The 19,971-nt window shown below is 40.1% G+C and overlaps 1 protein-coding gene across 1 annotated transcript in view; it reads right to left on the minus strand.

Moving 5' to 3' along the window:
* Window positions 1-19,971, minus strand: part of itga4 (integrin alpha 4) — a 170,470-nt gene that overhangs the window by 80,472 nt on the left and 70,027 nt on the right. Inside the window, exons 14-15 of the mRNA XM_072579090.1 lie at window positions 12,733-12,887; window positions 5,259-5,413 (exon numbers count right to left, since the gene is read on the minus strand). Of these exons, the coding sequence (XP_072435191.1) occupies window positions 5,259-5,413; window positions 12,733-12,887 (310 nt within the window). The remainder of the gene's footprint in view (window positions 1-5,258; window positions 5,414-12,732; window positions 12,888-19,971) is intronic.

Genomic DNA, 19,971 nt, shown 5'->3' on the forward strand with positions numbered 1-19,971 from the left:
TAATACTTGTGAAGCTGTCATTTGAAACTAAAGGCACTGATATCTGGTTCATTTTCTCAGACTATGTAAGGCCTAAAAAAATCTAGTGATTTCTCAATCCCTAGTTTCCTGTAAAATAGGATAAATCAAATTCAAACTATTGATTTATCCAACATCTTTAATTATATTTGCAATTACTTAATATTACAAACCACTTTTCTCATATTTCATATATTTAATAAAACCCATTTGGTTTAATTTGGTTTCTTCTTCAGCAGAGAACATAGATGGGAGAAAGATAGACATTCAGATGGGAATACTGTCCTTGGGATCTAGAAAAACAATTTCTGAATTCATGCTCTTGGCACGATTTGAACCCAGTGGAAATGTATGTATTTGCTGACCAACTTTTTCCAAGCTTTAGAATTAGTTCACAGAAGACAATAAATAATGTTTCCCTTGGCTTTCCAATAGGTATTATACTGGACATTGCTCCCAACTGAGAGCACAAACATTTAAAACTACCGCTCAAAAAAAATGGTATCGGATCCAGGTCTGAGAGATTAGAAACTGACAATAGATGTAAAGAAGTACTAATTAATCGACCATTCACTAACTGTTGGGAAAACTCGGTTGCACTCTTTGTCAGACCATGAATTCAAATGCTGTTTGGGCAGCCTCCCAATTCTACCAGGGGAGATTTGAAAATTTAAATAAATATGGCACATTCCCTGCTTACTTTCTGTTGATGGTGGATGTGCAGAGCTAATTAGTAGCCAGGAAATCCCCAGCAGAGGAATTCTGAATGGCTTCTTTTCTTCAGTGGCTTAATGCATTTTTTTGGATCCCTACGTGTTCCATGTCTCAGTGCTGTCTGAACAGGAGGGTATCCACTGATAGACATGATCAAAGGAAAGGTACTGTACTGGGACATTCTTTTCATACTGAAGGGAGGAACTCAACTTGATAAACCAATTATGTAGTCAGCATGAGAAGCTAGGTAATGCAGATGGTGAAATATATCAATCCAGTGTATCATGTTTGTAGAGCAGAGAGTATTTGAGGAAAGGTTTGCTAGACTGAGAAAGGCTGACAAAGTAGCACCAGCTGAAGGGCATCAATTCAAAGGAAATAAATGCCTTTATGCAAAAGCCAAGCATTCCAGTTCACAGCATGGTGTCCCATCAGCCTGCAAAGCACGAACCAAAATCCTGTGTCTTACATCCCCCCAATAATCATCTTTTAAAAGGCAGAAGTGTCAAAAGGGAAATAATTATTTTCCCTGGTATCCCTGCCCCATATTCTTACATCAAGTCACTTGCAGGCAGTTATTTCAAAGTCAGAAGTATGCCACAGCCTTTCATAATTAATTTCAGTGTTCCCAGCTGTCTTCTGAGGTATTATTTTATGGGTCAATCCACTAGCTAGCGAGCCTTCAACTTTTATTTTATACCTTATGATTGTTGTTGCTTCAGTTCCATGTTTGATTGCTGGCAGGTGCGAATCTGCCAAACCTTTCCAAACTAATTCTGCTCCTTTCTGCCTCAAGGCTTTGTACGGACACTCATAGATTTTATCTTTTAGCTGGAAGCTAGAGCAAATCTTCCATTTGCTTTTCCTGCACAAAAACCTGGCTGAAATATAGCCCCAGCCAGTGAATGAAGAAGTTGAAAGGTTTGTTTCTGCTTGAAGTCCAGGCTTAACTTGGTTACATCTCCTCGTGGTTCTCCTAATTCTGTGAGATGCAGTCAATAAAGCAGAGTTGCAACTGCCTCTGTCTATTCCCAAACTAAACTGCTTGCTTCTATTCGTAAAAATACACAGGCAAAAGCCATCTAACCAAACTCCATCAATGGCAACATGACATGCTTTGGGATTATGATAAATGATTTTACCTTAAATGCTACTCTTTGATTTATTTTTGCCCATATGAATAATAAAAAAGGCCTTTCTCCAGACTTAGTAGGTCCACAAAAAATGTTTACAAAGCTGCTTCAATTTCTTTCTATCTGAAATTATGTTAATTTAAATGATTTATTGAAGAAAGAGTGATTTTTCTAGATCTATTAAACTGAGATTATCCCCATTCCTTATAGCTTATGTGACTCTACCCATGATCTTACAAAGTCACCAATGTTTATCTCAGCTGTGTAAAAAGCACGAGGTCCTACATTTACATCAGTTATCATCAGTTTTCCAATCAGATGTCCAATTATCTTGTATTTCACCTCCAACACAGAAATTATTCTTCAAAAACTAGAGGTTATATTCTAAAACCTACAAATTATGAATCAGATTTGAGTAACTGTACTTGTTTGCTGTCTGTGTAATATATTTGATACATTGGGCTGATGCTGACCTTAAATTGAACCACTTAGTGTCTGCTTGGAGCCAGATTGGGAATCTACGTGTACAGCCAAGTTTAAAGCCTGAAAAATCAGTTTTGTGACCCACAACCACCTTTACCTGCTTATTTCCCATTTTAACTGAAACTAAAAGATGAGTGAATAACCAACTACCTCCAAGAAGGTGGGCTATATTTTTTAAACATGATAATGAGGCTGCAAGTCACATAATCATTCAAAGCCTCCTAAACATTAGGAGGGTTGGGGAGTCCAGTAACTTCCTCGCAATGAGGACTTGGTGGATTCAGGGGGCAGGTACCTTCACACTTACCTCCTAGATCTAGATACCTAGCTGAAAACCCTTAAACCTCCATTCTGGGAATGGCATCCAATTAAAACACCCTCTTCCCCCTCCTTCCAACTCCAATTTAAATCAGCTCTGATCAAAACACTGACCCCCAACCCTCACCCCACTCCTCCACATCACTTGGGCACTCATTTCCATTCCCCCGATCAACACGTTCTTGGCCTGACCCAGTCTCTCTCTCTCTTACTTTGATCGTGTTCTGTCACCCCCTCTCAAACTGGTGGCAAATTCCCTGGTGAAATAGTGACACTTCCAGGTTGACAACCTGACCTTCAGCTCAAGGCATAAAAACACAAGGAGACAGTCACCTTCATCACCACAGGCATGGGGTGGCCACCGTTCGAAAGGTCTTTCTGCCAAAAGATGCAGAGGTCATTCAAACATCTGACATGACAGCCTGAGCTTCAGGCACACTGCTGCTGACCCTTGGCCTGTAGGTCTTATTTGGATGGCATTCCTTCTGCTCGGTCCAGGAGCCATTCGCTAGGTGGGATGCTGTAGGTCCTGTACAGTTGGGCTATCCTTTTATATCCACTTTCTATGGATCCTTTTCCCCCAATGAAAATCTTAGAATCTCCATGTCTCTCTTCTTTATGAGTCAACTAAGAACAACTTTTTTACCAAGTTTTTTACCTTCTTCTGTTAAAAAATCTCTTTGTAGAGTTTAGAAGCAGCTTACAATGCTTTCTACAAAAGCAGCCACCTCCAGTTCTCTCAATCTCCTTTCCACCAAAGTTTGGTTGCTCATGTAATCACCTAGATTAATCATTTAACTATTGTAATAACTTTCATTTTATTACTTCACTAAATATTTTCTTCAAGTAAAAACATCACATCAGCAACATTCCCCGTAATTATTCCTATTTCAATAATTGATTTTCCAGCAAAACACATACTTAGTTCCGATTGGAATGTTTTTCCAACTAATTCACAAAATAAATTAAGTGCTGGGATTTCATTTTGAGTTAAGACTTTGCAAATCAAATCCTGTATTCAGCAGATTTTTTTTAAAAACTTGTTAGGAAAGACACAGTTACATATGGAGAAAATGTGGAACAGAGTACACTTTCAGCCAGAAATTCACATCAGGAGTTCAAGACGGAGGTGAGGCAAATATTCAACAGCAGCATATTACATGCAAATGTTAATTATGAAAATTATGTTGCAAAGTATGCCAAAAGAACCTCATGTAAAATTGTATAATTTTCATTTATAGGAATGTTATTTACAAATCTGTTTTTAAAATGTGTACACTAATGGCACAGTACTTGTATCCATTGAGTAGAGATCAAGTTTATTAGTGCCCAGATTGCAGATACTTCAATAGGTTTCCTCATAGGTCAGTGGCAAAAGGAATTCAGAGACGGTTTGAGTTATAAAGAGACGCTGGATAGGCTGGCATGTTTTTCCCTGGAGCATAGGAGGTTGAGGAGTGACTTTATAGAGGTTTATAAAATTATGAGGGGCATCAATAAGGTGAATAGAGAAAGATCTTTTCCCTCAGGTAGGGGAATTTAAAACGAGAGGGCATAGGTTTTAGGTGAGAGGGGAAAGACTTAAAAGGAACCTGAGGGACAATGTTTGCACACAGAGGAAGTGGTAGATAAAAGTACAGTTACAACATTTATAAACATTTGGACAGGTACATGAACAAGAAAGGTTTAGAGAAATTCTCCTGAGATCGACAGCTACTGTTTTTCACAGGCATAACATTTCTTTCTAATTTAAATTTGTTCTATTCACAATGATGTCTCAGAATTTCAGCTTTTCAGTCAGTACTGCAGAAAAACTCCTGTGCTTAGGGCAGCACGATGGCTCAGTGGTTAGCACTGCTGCCTCACAGTACCAGGGACCTGGTTTTCATCCCATCCTCAGGTGGCTGTGGATGGAGTTTGATCATTCTCCCTGTGCCTGAGGGCTTCCTTTGGGTTGCTCCTGTTTCCTCCCACAGTCCAAAGCTGTGCAGGTTAGCTGGATTGGCCATGCTACATTGTCTCATAGTGTCCAGGGGTTTACAGGCCATGTGGATTAGCCATAGGAAATGCAGACATAGATGGGGTTGGAATGGGGGTGGGTGGGCCTTGGTGAGATGCTCTTCGGAGGGATTGTAGGGATTCTATAATTCTATGAATAAACTTCTGATTTCCAAATTGCTGTCAGTTTTATTATTTTAAATAACATCAAATTTATTTAACAATATATACAGACTAAATTTGTGTGTTTAAAATGGGTGCTGAACTGTGACTCTAGCCTGGTACATTATTCCCTTCTCTTGGACTCTGCTTCACCCTGATGACCACTTTGTTTAATCTCTCTACGTGCAATGCTACAGGGGAATTTCACAAACAAAAACATTAAAAACATACGTTGCTGGAAAAGCTCAGCAGATCTGGCAACACCTGTGAAGAGAAATCAGAGTTAACGTTTCAGGTCCAGTGACTCTTCCTCAGAACAGGAATTTCACAGCTATCTAAAATATATGAAGAATAATGCAGGAAAGAATTTCTCAACTGCAAACAGATTTACTTGGTTTATGTATAATCAACCTGGAAAATGATTCAACTTACCCTCATAAGTGCTTGATGAGTGTTACATTTAATGATATTGTGATAGAGTGCAATTTTTCCTGAACTAGTAGTCAAGTTGCCATCAGATATTAAGTTAAATCTCGAAGGAAAACCATTCCTCCTTTTGACATCGGTACTTATGTTGTAGAGCAACACTGAAAGACAAAAGATAGAAATGACTTTTGTGACTTTGAAGCAGGTTAGAACATTTCAAAGTAACATAACCAATACTTTCAGATATGAGCATTTAGAACAGTCAGAGCTACAACACCTCCACAAGATGGCACTTCATTAAGGAACTGGAATGCGAATTGTTCACTTTCATTCCCCCCAACGATTTGTATATACTCTAAGCATTTTGTTATGCTAACATTTGTAGAATCAGACTGCTGATTCTTAGAAACAAATCACTTATATGCATCATTTGTTACTATCAATATTTTATTCAGTCTCCATCATAAAAATGCACCTCATTAAGGTTTTTGATCTGTACAATTAAACAGGTTTAATAGTTTTTAAATATTTACAGTGCTATAAATTGTTGACAAAATTCTTGGTCTCTTGAAGTAAACTTTCAGCAGAATTAATTGCTGGGAAAAGGAAGACAGATTTCATCGACTATACCAACGTGTCTGCACATGCAGCATCACATTAACGAAGCACAATATTTTTAGAAAAAATATATATATTTGGATATGAATATTGAATGCAATTAAACTGTATTGATATGTACAATTAATGATATTTACCGGTATATTCCATTGACAATTTTACAGGAACAATTACAGCAAAAATCCTTCAGTCAAAATATATATTGCGAATTCATGTATGCAACTCAGGTCAGGGTACATGATTTACTATTTCCAATAGTTTCATAAGAATTTTGATCCATTCTGCTTATATTCTCAACATGTACAGCTGTTAGATAAATTTCCATGGTAGTAATAAAACTTTATACAGTTTCCTCAACAGTCTAAAGAATGTCTGATCTTACCCGAATAGAAACAGGAAACTCATCAAGTTAATGGCTTCAGTTTTTCTTATATTTACCACACCATTTAAAACTAAAGCAAGATACAGGTACTTGACTTCAGTGCCTAAACTCATTTTATACATTTAGTTCATGATACAAGCAAAGATGTCCAATTGCATTATTGTAACAGGATAACAAAAATAAACCACTCATTTTAGACAGGATAGATCAAAATGCTTATTCATTTTTTCCCCTTTCAACCAATACTCAAAATCCTGAAAAATGAAAGTTCAATTTGCATGAAAATTGTTTTTAAGAGGTGTAAAACTTCACTTCTTGTTTCAGAAAAATAAAGCTTAATTTTACTAGCTAACTGAAAACAGGAAATAGATGAATCAAAACATTTTCTCCCCAGAGTACAATGGCTTCCTCAACTTTAATCAAATCTCTTATCATCCTTCATTATCTTTTCATGCACCAGACTTAAACAGTTAGAATGAATCGAACAAGATGAAATGCAGTTGTGTTTTACTTTAAAGAGCAATTCCAAGTAACACCGATTTGTTTTGCACCTTTGCATCAGTCTTCCTAGTGGAAGACACCAGGTAGCATTCTAGACTTGAAAAAGAGTCAGGGATGTCACTCACTTTGATCTGGTTTATTACTGTCATGCGTATCAAGATACAATGAAAAATGTTATCTTTATGTGCTTGACAGGCACATAAATCTTTACGAGTGCCTCAGAGTAAGTTAAAAATCATACAAAACCAGGTTATAGTCCAACAGGTTTACTTAGAAGCACTAGCTTTTGAAGCACTGCTCCTTTGTCAAGTAGCTAGTGGCGCAGGTTCATAAGACACAGAATATATAGTGCAAGATCATAGTGTCATGCAACTGATACAATATAGTGAACACACCTAGATTGCTGTTAAGTCTTTCATCTTTTAGAATGGGTTGCAGGTTTCAGTTCATTAATATGTAAATCTCAGAACTTCTTTCAATTCACATTCCCAAGATAACTTAAGGTTTTATAAAAAAGATGACATTTTATAAAACCTTAAGTTATCTTGGGAATGTGGCATGAAAGAAGTTCTGGGATTTACATTTAATGAATCTAAACCTGCAACCCATTCTAAATGATGAAAGAATTAACAGCAATCTAGGTTTGTTCAATATATCATATCAGTTGCATAACACTATGATCTTGCACTATTGACTCTGTGTCTTATGATCCTGCCCCACTAGTTACCTGATGAAGGAACAGCACTCCGAAAGCTAGTGTTTCCAAATAAACCTGTTGCACTGTAACCTGGTGTTGCATGATTTTAACTTTGTCCACCCCAGTCCAACAATGTCACCTCCTCATCAGGGTAATAGAACAGTGTGCAGGATACAATTTGTGGCTGTTGACAAGGTGCAGCAAGCGCTTGGCCAGCATTGTTACCCTTGAGAAGGTGGTGATAAGCTGCCTTCCTGAACCATACCAGTCCATGTACTATAGATAGACTCACAGAGCCATTAGAACTTAGAACATAGAACATAGAACAATACAGCACAGAACAGGCCCTTCGGCCCACGATGTTGTGCCGAACTTCAAATCATACAACACCAGGTTATAGTCCAACATTAGGGATGGAATTCCAGGATTTTGACCTGATGACACTGAAAGAATGGTGATTACCTTTCCACATTCTACCTCATTATTGTACATTTACAAACCTGGATCTTTAGAGAGCATAACTTTATAATAATTGTCCTTTATTCAATAAAGTTAACACAAAGGAGTAGAATTATTCTTGTGTGATCTTGATATCATGTAATTTTGTGAATTTGTTGGGTACAATGATAATCTAGACAACATTCTAGAAGTTATGATCAGATAATGCAAAAATTTGATGATGTGGTAAATCACAAGGAGGAAAGCCATAGACCTCAGGACAATATAGAGGGATCGGTTAAGCGGGCAAATGAAATTTAATGCTAAAAGTCATTAGGTGATGCATTTTGGGAGGTCTAAGGCAAGGGAATAAATGTTGAATGGTAGGATTCTAGGAAGTAGAGGATCAGAGAAAACTTGGTATGTATATCCATAGATCTTGAAGACATCAGGACAAGTAAATAAGGTGGCTAAGATGGCATATGGGATACTTGCATTTAGTGGTCAAGGCACTGAATACAAGAGCCATGAAGTTATGTTGGAGCTGCATTTAACATTAATTAAACCACAACTGAAGAACTGTAGGTGGTTCTGGTCACTACATTACAGGTAGGATGTGACTGCACCAGAGAGGGTGCAGGAGAGATTCTCCCAGGATCTTTCTTGTGCTGGACTTATTCATCTATGAAGTGAGACTAGACAGGCTGGGACAAAAACAGAAGTTGCTGGAAAAGCTCAGCAGGTCTGGCAGCATCTGAGAAGGGAAATCAGTGTTAAAGTTTCAGGTCTGGTGACCCTTCTTCAGAACGTTACCTCTGTTTTACCTTCACAGATGCTGCCAGACCTTTTCCAACAACTTCTGCTTTTGTTTCTGTTACATCATCCACAGTTCTTTCAGTTCTTATCTCGACAGGCTGTGGTTGTTTTCCTTAGAGCAGAGAAGATGGAGAGGCACAGGGAGATCTGAAGTGGGTGGCACGGTGGCAGAGTGGTTAGCACTGCTGCCTCATAGCGCCAGAGACACGGGTTCAATTCCCACCTCAGGTGACTGGCTGTGTGGAGTTTGCACATTCTCCCCGTGTCTGTGTGGGTTTCCTCTGGGTGTTCCAGTTTCCTCCCACAGTCCAAAGATGTGCAGGTTAGGTGAATTGGCCATGCTAAATTGCCCGTAGTGTTAGGCGAAGGGGTAAATGTAGGGGAATGGGTGTGGGTGGGTTGCGCTTTGGCGGGGCGGTGTGGATTTGTTGGGCCGAAGGGCCTGTTTCCATACTGTAAGTGATGTAATCTAATCTAATCTTGATTGAGATGTACAGAGTTCTGCAGAATACAGATAGGGTAGATAGGAAGGAACACTCCCCTTAGTAGAGAGAGCTGTACATAAGTGATACAATCTTAAATTAAGGAGCTGGAGATTTAGAAGGGATTTCAGGAATATTTCTTTCACCCATAGAGTGGTGGGAATCTGGAACTCATTCCCTGTAAGGATGATAAAGGCAAGAACCTTCAAGATATTAGAAGTAATATTAGATGAATAGTTGAAAATTCATAGCATACAAGGCTACAGGCAAAGTGCTCGAAAATGTGATTAGAATCAATGGATGTTTGATGACCAGCATGCACACAATAAGCCAAAGGACCTCTTTCTGTAGAAGTTCTAAAAATAGAATGTTTAAGCTCTGTAGTACTGTTCTTCATTCAAACAGGAGTGTGATCTTACTTTAAACTTCAGATTTCATGGGTATAATTACCATCAACGTAGTGCACTTCAAACAACCCATCTCCCTTCCTGATGATGTAACTGCCCAGAATTCCTTTTCAACCCATCAACAGTATCTGAATCCATGGTTGGCCACTTCCAGGAAGTGTCTCAGACAGGTTTAAAAAGCTGTGACATTTTTAGCCAGCTCAGCCAGTACTTCCAAGAAATTTGGTCTCCTTCACAGCAAAATTGTTCAACTGACCTTCTCCTGAGTGACACTTAATCTTTCTCCTCAAGAATTCTGTGTTCTGCTTTACATCATGGCCTTCTCTCCCCATGCTATTTGCCAGCCACACTACTACCTTCTTTATTTCCTTTATGTTGGTATTGCTTCCAGATCTAGGTCTGCAGGTCACATGGATGAGGACTTATTGTTATCCAAGAAAATTTCCAATCAATCTTTTAACAATTAATGCAGACTCTTAAAAAGTTCCTTTCAAACACTAGTCACTTAGTAGTTCACAACTTGAGAATTTATAAGAAAATACGACATGTTATTGAAGGTTTTCATTTTGCATTTGTTGGGACGGAATCACAAGAACAGCAAAATTTCAATGGTACAATAATTTATACTGGTTGAGAAGAGTGGTGCTGATTCCTTTTTCAAGTGAATTCAAAATGGATGAGATCTTTCCAAGTAGAATGAACTAGGGAACCATTTTCCCAAAGCTTTTGTTTAACCGAAAAAGATTCAATGCTTGGGCGCATTGTTTCTGTTCACAGATAACAGGGCACTGCACATAAATGTATACAGTGTAAATGAGATGCATTGCTAGGTCCACATCATCTTAAGATCAATGTTAATGCAAATTTTAGCAAAAATCATTCAGTAAATAATATCTGATCAAAATCATATAAGATTGGATTGGACACTTTAAACTTTGCAAGTATGGGAACAAAGGAGCAATGGGAAACTATTTGATCCTTTGAGCACGCTACACTATTACACAAGATCATGATCACAACTCCATTTTCCTGTGTGTCTCCATAACCCTGATGATCCTGTTGAGGGCTAATTGAGTAGGCTCAATACTGTTGTAAACAGCTGAAAGGACATACATCAGTCATTAAAGCCTATGGCACTTCCACATATACACAAATATATATTTGTGTGGAAAAAGAGAAAATGAATTTAGAAGCTTAAGTTTAGATGATCAAGTAACTAAGAATGACAATCTTTATTTCATCTCCTTTAGATTTGACCTCATTGTGCCTCCTTTCAACTTTATTTATTTTCTAATGGTTAGGAGCATCACACTGAAGCTGCAGTAAACATGTAACCATAAGTGGCATTCCTAATTGTCCAACTGGACGATGGTGTTTCTTCACAAAACATTATAAATTTTATTCTAATACTCTGAAATTTGTCTCCTCACTTTTCTTCAAAAAGATTAAAAGCTTAAAAAAATGTTTATTGGTCATTGAGAAATTATACACAGTGCACATGCTCAGACTGCACAATCCAAATTCAATTCACAAAATTAAAGTTTTGAGCAAAACTAACCACTTCTAAACTCAAATTTTGATATACTCAGAGATAATCACTTTTTAAAAGAAATTAGTGCATTGTAGGTCACAAGGTAAGGATAAGCTAATCATGTTAGAAATCTGTTTTTAATTTTAAATTTCAACATTTTATTTAATTTCTTATTCTGAATGCTAGAAATCTGAGTTAATAAGATTAATAAGCAGAGATTAATGTCATAACAACCATTATCCCAGGTTCCGCTGTAGCCCTGCCATATTAATGCAATTCAAACTCAGTGCTGAGAGTTCAATCTTACAATCAAAGACCTGTGAACATGACAGAGCAAATTAATCAGGATAGCAGTGTGCAGCTTGGGTAATATTATCTTACTTCTATTGTTTGTTGCTGCAACTTGACTGTTCCCATACATTTAATTAATTTGACTGAGTCATCTTGTCACTTCAGTACACTGCCTTTCTAATCACCACTTCCAGGTGTTCCAAGCACAGAATGTGATATACACATGTTGAAACATCATATATACATCACCTTCGTTTTCTTGAGTGGGAACACAAAACAGAACACTAACTACCACTGCATGCTCCAATAAACTATGCAACTCTCAATTAAATAACTAATGTATCAGATCCATGTTCACCATAATTTGAATACAAAAGAAAATGAGATCCAAGTTCTCATTAATAGCGATTTACAGTTTTCTCTTTGTTTCTTGTTTTCACAATATTGTTAACTAAGAAAGGTATGAGAATTATGGCAGAGTCAAGCGTTTTGTATGCATCGCATTTGCAAAAGAAACTTTATGGACATGGCAACTGGAGAATGCATAAGTTCTGCAAATTGAAATCAGCTACAGTATTGATCATCATTTTATAACATTTGAATACACTATTCAATTTTTGTGAAGAGTGAAATATCATTCTTATGAGTGTCACTGCCTCACTCTTTTGTATTTCCACATCAAATAGTTGGACTGATGCAGTCTCTCAAACGTGGAGATAATATAACAATATAATTGCAAGTTAGCAATATGGCTTTCTGATTTTTGTTTTAAATCGTACAATAATTTCAGCAGTTGTTGCAGTAACTGAAGATTTATTCAATGTATTGCTTTCAAACGAAAAAGTTGCTAAGATGCATTATTCCATATGCTTTTCAGCATGGACTGCTTTCACATTAGGGTTGGTGGGTGGCAAGTCACATTTGCACCACAGAAGTGCCACTAACAAAATTTCCACCAAACAGAGCCTAACAAATCTCCTTTGAACATACAACTTCATGAGCACCACTGGAATCCCTCACAACCAACAAGCAATAAAGGGGTGGATCTTGACATTAACCAGAAGGGGAACTGGATCAGCCATGTAAACACCATAGCTACAAGAACTTAACTCACACAACTTAACTCACCCACAAAGCCTGTCCACCAGTCACAAGTCAGGAGTGCAAACGAGTACTCCCCACTTGCCTGGATGAGTGCAGCTCCCACAACACTCAAGGAAATCTAGAACAAAGCTTGGCACTATATTCACCGCCTTCAGCATTCATTCCTTCTGCCACCACCACCACACAAAGGCAGGAGAACAGTGTAATTATTACCTATGTGACCAGGAATCTTCTTTCCTTTGTTACTAAAGCACACAGAAACATTGATGCAGACAACAGGCTTCCCATTCTCAAAGCATTCCATTTTTGTACGATTGATTGAAGGAGGTAGCTGCAGGAAAGCATCAAGAACCACAACAGGCCTGCTCCTGCAATGCATGAAAAATAGAATTTAGCAGAGATAACATAAATCATTAATTTATTTACCCAGATTAAAACTTCAGCAATGATTTAACAAATTGTTATAAACAAACAGCAAAAAACTATGAAAACATAACATGGAGATTTGCATTAGATCATTAAAAACAAAAAAACAATTGCCACAAAAACATTTTGGGAAAGATCTGGATCCTACGTCAATTTACACATAATTTTGAGTCTGTTGACTAAGATTCAAGAAGTTTCACCTATGCAACAGACTGGACAGTGAATGCTGAACAGTACAAAATCTTCAAGCACTTGGAATAGCACTGTGAAAGCAAATGCTAATTGATCATTTACTCCATTTTCATGGAATTGGATGTGACTGACTGAAAGGCAGAGGACAGCAAGACTATACTTTAAAGAATATATGGTTAACTTCCCAGAACTGCCTTGCATAGTAGGCATAGAGAGGAATTAACTTAAAGCAACCAATGCAAGACAGACATCAGAGTCTCAGACATGGATGGTCTACATGCAGAGTCCCATCATTGTATAGCACTGCATCATTAGAATCCCTGTACTTTCTTTGTTAACCCTGCGACCCCAGGCAGCACACTATTTTCTTCTGTTATACAGTATAAGGCAAATGTTCAGAAATAATTAACATTCAACAGTATATTGGCTCCATCCATCCTACTGACATCTCTCAGACAGTCTATGGGTGAAGATGAGGAGTTTTTAAACAGAGATTAATCTGCACCACTCCCTAAAGTCCCAGAGATGATGCCCGATCAAATGTAGTTATACTTGTTGGTATCATGAAATAAATATTATCTAAGTACAGTGCCTCTTCTGTAGATGCTCTGCGGTGGTGTATCCTCTACCACTTATCACTAATTAGGCCCAAGGTAAAGACTTAGCAAAGAAAAAAGACGATTTTTGGCAAAAAACTACTTCAAACAATCTTCACTCATCATATACTGATGAATGTGGCAAACACCAGGAGGAACAGTCATCGATGAAAATACCACAACTCCTACAAGGGATTTACTCAGCAAGGATCGCAGGCTTGGTGTCACACATTCAAAACAGAAAACATGCATCAAGGGACAGCTTTATGCAACCCAATCTGTCAACATGCACAATTTACTTTTGCACTGTTCTGAGCAATTATTGTCTGAAACTTTTCTCACAATATAGCAACATAAGATGGCTACCAGTGACACTTGAAAAGCAGGGCATGAAAATGAAGGAAGTGTGTCTTCGGCACAATTACTCAGATGTGATTGGAGCCTTCACAAAATGATCCATCATTAGGACTCTAATTGCTCACTGGCATTGAGACCCTCTTATTTTAGTATTGCTTTGCCACCCTAATACATACACGAAGCTATGTATGCCAAAGCTTGTTTTCTAGGCAGAATGGAGAATGCAGCAGACAAATGCGCTGGAAGCCCAGGAAAAGAGCTGCCTAATACTTAATACCCATGAGCTGGTGCTTCAAGATACCAATAATACTGGTTGTGACATGCATTTTGTTTCAAAGCATTTTTTAAAAATTAGAATCCCTACAATGTGGAAACAGGATCTTCAGCCCAACAAGTCTACATCGACCCTCTGAAGACCTATTCCCCTACCCTATTACTCTAGATTTACCCCAACTATTGCACCTAACCTACACAGCCCTGAAAACTATGGACAATTTAGCAAGGCCAGTTCACCTAACCTGCATACCTTTGGATTGTGGGAGGAAACCAGAGCACCCGGAGGAAACCCGAGCAGACACGGGGAGAATGTGCAAACTCCACGCAGACAGTCACCCAAGGCTGGAATCGAACCTGGGACTCCAGTGCTGTGAGGCAGCAGTGCTAACCATGGAGTCACCGTGTCACCCCTATATGACATGAACCATGAGTACATCGGACAATATTGATCTTCCAAAATACCACAGCCAAAAGTGATGCAGTCTACAATAGATGTAGAACTTATTTGTAACATGTAGTAAATGTTCGTAACATGTTTAAAAATGTAAATATAGACAGTGATCAAACACCCCACACACTGCACCTCAGATAGCAAATTACTTCAGGACAGATACCATGGATTTCTCAGCACATCACTCCCGATCTTAATGATACATCATCATCAAATCTCATTGATCTTCACATGATTAAAATTCTTCATTATTATTTGATCAGATGGGCCAATGGGCTGAGAAGTGGCAGATGGAGCATAATTTAGATAAATGTGAGGTGCTGCATTTTGGGAAAGCAAATCTTAGCAGGACTTACACACTTAATAGTAAGGTCCTAGGGAGTGTTGCTGAACAAAGAGACGTTGGAGTGCAGGTTCATAGCTCCTTGAAAGTGGAGTTGCAGGTAGATGGGATAGTGAAGGAGGTGTTTGGTATGCTTTCCTTTATTGGTCAGAGTATTGAGTGCAGGAGTTGGAAGGTCATGTTGCAGCTGTACGTCGGTTCAGCCACTGTTGGAATATTGCGTGCAATTCTGGTCTCCTTCCTATCAGAAAGATGTTGTGAAACTTGAAAGGCTTCAGAAAAGATTTACAAGAATGTTGCCAGGTTGCAGGATTTAAGCTATAGGGAGAGGTTGAATAGGCTGGGGCTGTTTTCCCTGGAGCGTCGGAGGCTGAGGGGTGACCTCTTAGAAGTTTATAAAATTATGAGGGGCATGGATAGGATAAACAGACAAAGTCTCTTCCTTGGGGTGGGGGAGTCCAGAACTAGAGACCGTAGGTTTAAGGTGAGAGGGGAAAGATATAAAAGAGACCTAAGGGGCAACTTTTTCACGCAGAGTTGATACATGTATGGAATGAGTTGCCAGAGGAAGTGGTGGAGGCTAGTACAATTGCAACATTTAAAAGGCATCTGGATGGGCATTTGAATAGGGAGGGTTTGGAGGGATATGGGCCAGGTGCTGACAGGTGGGACTAGATTGGGTTGGGATATCTGGTCGGCATGGACGGGTTGGTCTGAAGGGTCTGTTTCCATGCTGTACATCTCCATGACTCTATGAGGTAAAAACAATGACTGCAGATGCTGGAAACCAGATTCTGGATTAGTGGTGCTGGAAGAGCACAGCAGTTCAGGCAGCATCCAAGTAGCTTCGAAATCGACGTTTTGGGCAAAAGCCCTTCATCAGGAATAAAGGCAGTGAGCCTGAAGCGTGGAGAGATAAGCTAGAGGAGGGTGGGGGTGGGGAGAAAGTAGCATGGAGTACAATGGGTGAGTGGGGGTGGGGATGAAGGTGATAGGTCAAGGAGGAGAGGGTGGAGTGGATAGGTGGAAAAGGAGATAGGCAGGTAGGACAAGTCCAGACAAGTCATGGGGACAGTTACTGAGCTGGAAGTTTAGAACTATGGTGAGGTGGGGGAAGGGGAAATGAGGAAACTGTTGAAGTCCACATTGATGCCCTGGGGTTGAAGTGTTCCGAGGTGAAAGATGAGGCTTTCTTCCTCCAGGCGTCTGGTGGTGAGGGAGCGGCGGTGAAGGAGGCCCAGGACCTCCATGTCCTCGGCAGAATGGGAGGGGGAGTTGAAATGTTGGGCCACGGGGCGGTGTGGTTGATTGGTGCGGGTGTCCCGGAGATGTTCCCTAAAGCGCTCTGCTAGGAGGCGCCCAGTCTCCCCAATGTAGAGGAGACCGCATCGGGAGCAACGGATACAATAAATGATATTAGTGGATGTGCAAGTAAAACGTTGATGGATGTGGAAGGCTCCTTTAGGGCCTTGGATAGAGATGAGGGAGTAGGTGTGGGCGCAGGTTTTACAGTTCCTGCGGTGGCAGGGGAAAGTGCCAGGATTGGAGGGTGGGTTGTTTGGGGGCGTGGACCTGACCAGGTAGTCGCGGAGGGAACGGTCTTTGCGGAAGGCGGAAAGGGGTGGGGAGGGAAATATACCCCTGGTAGTGGGGTCTGTTTGGTGGTGGCGGAAATGTCGGCGGATGATTTGGTTTATGCGAAGGTTGGTAGGGTGGAAGGTGAGCACCAGGGGCGTTCTGTCCTTGTTACGGTTGGAGGGGTGGGGTCTGAGGGCGGAGGTGCGGGATGTAGACGAGATGCGTTGGAGGGCATCTTTAACCACGTGGGAAGGGAAATTGCGGTCTCTAAAGAAGGAGGCCATCTGGTGTGTTCTGTGAACATCTCCGGGACACCCGCACCAATCAACCACACCGCCCCATGGCCCAACATTTCAACTCCCCCTCCCACTCTGCCGAGGACATGGAGGTCCTGGGCCTCCTTCACCGCCGCACCCTCACCACCAGACGCCTGGAGGAAGAACGCCTCATCTTCCGCCTCGGAACACTTCAGCCCCAGGGCAGCAATGCGGACTTCAACAGTTTCCTCATTTCCCCTTCCCCCACCTCACCCTAGTTCGAAACTTCCAGCTCAGTAACTGTCCCCATGACTTGTCTGGACTTGTCCTACCTGCCTATCTCCTTTTCCACCTATCCACTCCACCCTCCCCTCCCTGACCTATCACCTTCATCCCCTCCCCCACTCCCTATTGTACTCTATGCTACTTTCTCCCCACCCCCACCCTCCTCTAGCTTATCTCTCCATGCTTCAGGCTCACTACCTTTATTCCTGATGAAGGGCTTTTGCTCGAAACGTCGATTCCAAAGCTCCTTGGATGCTGCCTGAACTCTTCCAGCACCACTAATCCAGAATCTATGACTCTATGAGTCTATGCTGATCTGATCGCAAAACTCCATCAAGAACTACTTGATTATGGAACTGCCTCAACTGCTCCTGTTCTGGTCAACCATTCTCCTTTCCTGGCTCTAAGCACCCCTTCACAGTGAAATGACACTCCAATACTCAATTGCAAGCATAACTCCAGCTCTTCATGAAGCCAAACCTGCCCAGGATTCATTCCCTGGTCCCCCCACCCAGCTCCAATCTTGCCCAGTTGCAGTAGGCAACCATCATACTGAAGTGTTAACGTTTGCAGGCTTCTTCTGAGCTTTTCATGGCTTCCCCCATTACAGATCCAACCACCTGCTCACTTTCTCAGCTCTCTCGGACTTCTTCTTCTGCGCCCTGACTGCAACATTCAGCTGTCTACTTCCTAAACTTTTATGTTGAGATATAACAGCACAATGACATCAAGCAACTCTTGATTCTACACGGGAGCGCCAAACAAGGAACCGATGTAGTTTAGCTGCCTTCCCAGGAGTACAGTGAAGCTGTACTGCCTCACATTGAATCTACATCTCTCTCCTTCTCCAATTCTCCTCACTGACTGCAGAAACTTCACAAGTGACCTACTGAAAGCTTGCAATAAGCCCTTCCCTATAGCTGGTAAGAATTCCATAAAGGTTGCCAGTCAGATTATTGCCGTGTTTGGCACAAAAATGGATATAAATGAAAAAATTCATCATCAGTCATAAAACTGCAGGTGGATTGTGTAGTCTTCTGGACACATGCTGATCACAACTGGAGACTGGAGATACATTTTCCAGACTGGCCTAGGATCCTCATGAACAGCTTATGCTCGAAACGTCGACTCTCCTGCTCCTCAGATGCTGCCTGATCTACCGTGCTTTTCCAGTGCCACATTTTTTGACTTGGATTCTTTTTGTCTCTCTCAAGATTGATGGTGTGTGGTACTTTGGGCATTGTAGTTACATGAGACAAGATTGATGAATCAACTTTTGCTTTTGTCCACTGATTTTATACAATTGTATGTAAGATGAAGAATAAACACTGAACCTTACGTGGCAACATGAATACAAGTCTTGACAGTCTAGCTTCTGGAAAAAAATATTTCTGTCGCTTCATAAACAAATACATCCATGATTTCCTTGTGGTTAGCAAGATGAATGACACTAAATGCTCCTCTTCCAGTCTGGAAAGTAGCAATAAAATGGGATTGTGATTATCCGCATGCCTGGTAATAATTTCCTCTTCACATTACAACGGTGACTATACATCAAATGTGCTTAATTGCCTATAAAATGCTTTGTGTTATACTTATCATAGGAGAGGCACTATATAATTGCAAATCTTTGTTTTTAGATTTAAGGCTATCTGTCCACACATTTTCTTCAAGCGGATGCATAGCAGTCGAACGGCCTCCTTCATAAACCTGATCCTATAAAAACTGCACCTCTTCCCCAGGCAGATGTGCCTGAGAATGTAGATGCAATGAAATGAAAAGCACAGGTTCAGATAGAATGTCTCTTGTGCAATTTGGTATTCCTGGCAGCTTTCTCTGTTCTTGCTCATTCTCACTGACAGACAGACGCTGGCCTGATTATTTAGCAAATAGCAATTTTTATTCTTCAGTGGCAGGGAAGTTTGATTAACTTCCAATAGTTAAATTGAAAACTATTTCCTTTAACTAACGCAGCTTACTATAACAACATACTAAAGGTGGCAATGCACCACATTGAAACTCATTCTTACCATGGTGCAAAAGAGCATTTCAAAACTGTTTCATTCACATATTTGTCAGGCTAAATTAACTGCAGATAATGATACCTGCTGCATTCCTGATTTCTGATTCAATGTAGATAACATACTGGAGGCAACTGGCTTTTCAACAGCATCTCTGTTGTGCATTAAAACAGATAACATCTCTTACATTTCACCTTGTCCTACAGTGACACTTAAGAATAATTAATATGCCATGCACATTCAAAAAGGGGACAGCAGTTTTGACTCCTGACGTTTATTATAGTGGATTTGCTAGTAATCCCACCAGCTCCCATGGGCAATTTACACCTTAAACACTGAAAAGCTAGAGTACAACTTATTTGTCACGCAATTACAAGGTCTAAACATAAAAGTCATAGAATCATAGAATCCCTACAGTGTGGAAGCAGCCCATTGAGTCCACACCAACCCTCCAAAGAGCATCCGCTCAGAGCACCCTTATCCCCGTAACCCTGCATTTCCCATGGCTAATCCACCAAGAAATAGGAGCACAGGTTTGGGAGGCAATAGCAAGTTTAAGAATTGAGAGGTACGTGAGATTAAAGATGGGATCTTATTTTGCAAGGATAGAGTTTGAAGAGTGTTTTTTAAATTAGAGGAATATTAACTGCAGAGATGAAAATGAAGTTGG

The sequence above is a fragment of the Chiloscyllium punctatum genome, chromosome 10 (assembly GCF_047496795.1).
Source record: "Chiloscyllium punctatum isolate Juve2018m chromosome 10, sChiPun1.3, whole genome shotgun sequence".
NCBI lineage: Eukaryota > Metazoa > Chordata > Chondrichthyes > Orectolobiformes > Hemiscylliidae > Chiloscyllium > Chiloscyllium punctatum.